The sequence below is a fragment of the Procambarus clarkii genome, chromosome 11, assembly GCF_040958095.1.
Source record: "Procambarus clarkii isolate CNS0578487 chromosome 11, FALCON_Pclarkii_2.0, whole genome shotgun sequence".
In the NCBI taxonomy this organism is placed as follows: domain Eukaryota; kingdom Metazoa; phylum Arthropoda; class Malacostraca; order Decapoda; family Cambaridae; genus Procambarus; species Procambarus clarkii.
In genome coordinates, this window is record NC_091160.1 from 18,521,250 (window position 1) to 18,525,789 (window position 4,540).

Consider the following 4,540-nt stretch of genomic DNA (forward strand, 5'->3'; position numbering starts at 1 on the left):
GTCACTATCACTGGTGGTGTCAATATAGCGGGATCTATTAAGATCGTCACCAACTCGTATCCTTCGTAGAGGGGTAAAGTTTTTGTCATCACTGCTTATTAACACAGTCTGAGACATTGTGGTACACTCATCACGACCTCTAGCCCGAGATGTGGCTTTGTGTGAACTTAGTTTAGAGTTGTGGGATGTGGAGGAGGAGGGGCGAGAGCTGGGTTCAGGGTCAAGGTTTGTAGATACACCTTGGAGTGAACTAAGTTGGGGGTTGAGGAAAAGATTCACATCAACGTCAGTCAGCAATCCACGTTGCTGACTGTCTGTAAGCATTATACGCTCACCCAGTAAGGCTTCTACATTCAAATCATTTTCGGTTTGAGTAGCGGGGTTGTCCTATGAGAGAGAAATAGCGGCAAACACCGCATCATCAAGACCTCCACTCATAGTCAAGAGATCTGGATACTCACCACTCTGTGAAATATCCTCACTCATTCTTACTACTTCTTCTTCAGTCCTATTATCCCTAGTAGTACTACTAGTAGTAGGGTCACTACTTACTCTACACCCCCTAGTTAAAAGGCTGGGGGACAGCACCTCTTCAACGGTGTTCATAAAATATAAAGTGTTACCACCCCTCTGATCGGCAGTAGGACTGGTTGGTACACAATGAGGGATGGTGTTACTAGTACTTCTATCACCACAATCTCCATCAGCCGGAGCAGTAGCGGGTGTGGTAGTGGCGTGTGTAGGGAGACACACTCGCGCGGCGCGTGTGGCGACACCTGTCGCGACCTGATCGCTACGGTTGGCAGCACCGGTGTGTGAGGGGAGGTTGTCACCGTAGTCGACTGGAGTAGGGGGAGAGGACACAGACACCTCCCCCGTGTTCGTGTGTATGTGGGTGGTTCCCAAGAATATAAAGATGTTCCCTCCAGAGGTGGATCTGGTGGGACCGCTGCTGCTGCTGCTGCTGCTGCTGCTCACACAGCCGCTGGCTTTCTCCAGATAATCTAAAAAAAAAAAGTTTACATTACTAGCATAACACACACACACACACACACACACACACACACACACTCACTCTCACTCTTCACATTATTGATATTATTTGTTATATCAACATTAGCAAACAACAACAACAACAAGCATCTTAGCACAATATGACTCAACTTAAGGGAAACATACCTCGTATTATTGCGATGGCTTGTCCTAAGCGCTCATCGCCCTCTGAGTGAGGAGAGGCTACACCGGTGGTGGCACCAGAGGCTCGTGCGGTCATCTTGGATTGGTGGGTGGGTTGGTGACTGAGTGTTTACCCTGACAGGTCAAGGGTGAGCTATATACCCCCGTTCACGAGGGTGCCTCCTTACCACACACCTCCAACTCCCTCAGCCTTAATAATAATAATAATAATAATAATAATAAAATAATACATTAGGATAATATAAAAGAATCAACTTTAGATTTGTTTTTATTAAGAGATGATGGGAAGAAGTAGATGTACTACATCTCCGCGACATACAGGACATTTGTCACATCGTGTTACACAATCCAAACATATGACCATATGCCTACATGGAATAAGAACCGTGTTTATTTCTTGAGTGAAACATACCTTACAATAAAACCTAGCTGCACCATGCACTGCATTCTCTTCCTCTCGTTCATCTACCTCCACTACAGGGGGAACTGGGCGGGGGAAAATAACACCTTGGGATGATAATACTTCTAAGGGAGATTCAGTTACTGCACCTGTGTCCTCACTTTCACCCACTCCATCTAAAAACCACAACATCACCTCTACACAGTTAGATTCGCTAAGGAGAGGTAATATATCCTTTTTAATCTTGAGGTATTCTCTTAGTGCACCTCGCAGGGCGATGTAAGGAAATCTTACTGTAGCAGCAAGTCCATTGTAATAATCAAGACCGTGCAGGAGCGCATTTATCAATGTTTCATCAACTGCTACTGTCGGTTGAGGAGGTGAGAAATGGACTGCATTTTTAATGAAGGCTCGATCCTTCTTCAAGTTTAAGTAGACACAGCTTGGGTAGTACCGGGCGTGGAGAGTCCAGGGGTCATCCGAAGGTATGAAGTTGACAAGACCACCACCACAATAAAAGCATCGTATATGGTCTCCAACTCCTAAGAAATATATATATATATATATATATATAAACATTTTTCTTTTATAAATAAATAAATGAGAAAGTAAATACTAACACGTCTCAAACAGACTTGGCTCCTGTGTTTACATTAAGACAACAATAATAATAATAATAATAATAATAATAATAATAATAATAATAATAATAATAACATTATCTTCCAATACTTACCACAAGAGAAAAAGCCAGCACGAGATAATTCTGCCGGAGACTGACCACACATATCAGGCCAGATGATGCCGAATGATGCCAAACGAGACTTATACCCCGCCATCTCTGGGTATATGGGCATAGAGAATGGTCGAATTCCCGAGTTTTCCTCACTCCATTCCACAGTACCTACAATTATTAAAATAATAATAAATATATATATATATATATACGCTTACCATTCCTATAAACACACTATGAAAGATAACTATGTGTTCAAACACACACACACACACACACACACACACACACACACACACACACACACACACACACACACACACACACACACACACACACACACAATCTTATTATCAAGCTATTCACAATGACTATACAAGCAATGTTATTCACAGTGACTATGAGATAACACATAATTGTGATGGATACTTACAACTGTTGGCTGAATTTCCATCTCTTTCCAGTTACAGGACGGAATAGGTGAAATTCAATCCATAGGCGTAGACCATGTTGCTTAGCGCAATGCTGACATTTTCAGTACGTTTACCAGTGATGAAAGGACAGTGTGGAGCTGCAGTTACATGACGACTGCGGGGGGTGTCCTCCCCCTCCACCCATCCTCCAATTAAGGCATAACAGAAACTGCATATGCAGTAATCCACGGATTTGGTGAAGTAGAATCCATCACTGGCTAAATCCTGGGGCAAAAGCCAGTCAAGACGCCATCCCACAAAGGTGTCTAACCTCATCTGCTCACATTGCAATCGTTCCATGCTGCGGAAAGTTTTGGTGCGAAAGACGTCCATGCTGGGTTAAACACTCGAAATTGTGGTAAAGGTTTGACAGTTTCCGGGCTATTTATCCTCGAGAATGGGGTGACGCATTTTGCTACATATTCATTGAGAAATCTATGTATTAGCTTTAAGGTAAACCCAATTAGTTTAAGCAGAGGTAGTGGGAAAGATGAAATAGGTGGCTTCGCACGGATTGAAAAAAAAAAAAATCTCATCTGTTCTATCCAGTAGTGGATTAAAGTTTGCACTCGCTCTAAACACCGCTCGAGGGAGTAGTTTTTGTTGGAGATAAATATGATATATATACAATCTTTGGACAACACCCACCAGTGGGACTCGAACCCAGAAAGCACAACTACCTTCCAGTAGCTGGCATAACTAGTATGCTTTAACCCACTACGCCATCAGACCTTACAAAAGAAGTAGATAGTTCGAGATATATATATCTCAAACATCTCTACCTCCCGAAGGCACCAGATGAGTGAGGGGTCAGTCTGCAATTTTCATCAAGCCACTGTCAATGTGAGAGAACTCGTGTCCAGCTTATAAGCCTATACTTGCATAAACCACAAGTGAAGATAAACAATCTTTGGACAACACCCACCAGTGGGACTCGAACCCAGAAAGCACAACTACCTTCCAGTAGCTGGCATAACTAGTATGCTTTAACCCACTACGCCATCAGACCTTACAAAAGAAGTAGATAGTTCGAGATATATATATCTCAAACATCTCTACCTCCCGAAGGCACCAGATGAGTGAGGGGTCAGTCTGCAATTTTCATCAAGCCACTGTCAATGTGAGAGAACTCGTGTCCAGCTTATAAGCCTATACTTGCATAAACCACAAGTGAAGATAAACAATCTTTGGACAACACCCACCAGTGGGACTCGAACCCAGAAAGCACAACTACCTTCCAGTAGCTGGCATAACTAGTATGCTTTAACCCACTACGCCATCAGACCTTACAAAAGAAGTAGATAGTTCGAGATATATATATCTCAAACATCTCTACCTCCCGAAGGCACCAGATGAGTGAGGGGTCAGTCTGCAATTTTCATCAAGCCACTGTCAATGTGAGAGAACTCGTGTCCAGCTTATAAGCCTATACTTGCATAAACCACAAGTGAAGATAAACAATCTTTGGACAACACCCACCAGTGGGACTCGAACCCAGAAAGCACAACTACCTTCCAGTAGCTGGCATAACTAGTATGCTTTAACCCACTACGCCATCAGACCTTACAAAAGAAGTAGATAGTTCGAGATATATATATCTCAAACATCTCTACCTCCCGAAGGCACCAGATGAGTGAGGGGTCAGTCTGCAATTTTCATCAAGCCACTGTCAATGTGAGAGAACTCGTGTCCAGCTTATAAGCCTATACTTGCATAAACCACAAGTGAAGATAA

At 43.0% G+C, this 4,540-nt stretch overlaps 1 protein-coding gene across 1 annotated transcript; it reads right to left on the reverse strand.

Moving 5' to 3' along the window:
- Positions 1–1,468: 1,468 nt before the first annotated feature.
- Positions 1,469–2,436, reverse strand: LOC138363575 (baculoviral IAP repeat-containing protein 7-like). Its single transcript, XM_069322933.1, has 2 exons — positions 2,334–2,436; positions 1,469–1,962 (listed from the first exon to the last, which is right to left on the reverse strand). Exons 1-2 carry the CDS (start codon positions 2,434–2,436, stop codon positions 1,469–1,471), a joined length of 597 nt encoding a protein of 198 aa, XP_069179034.1.
- Between the last annotated feature and the right edge of the window lie 2,104 nt (positions 2,437–4,540).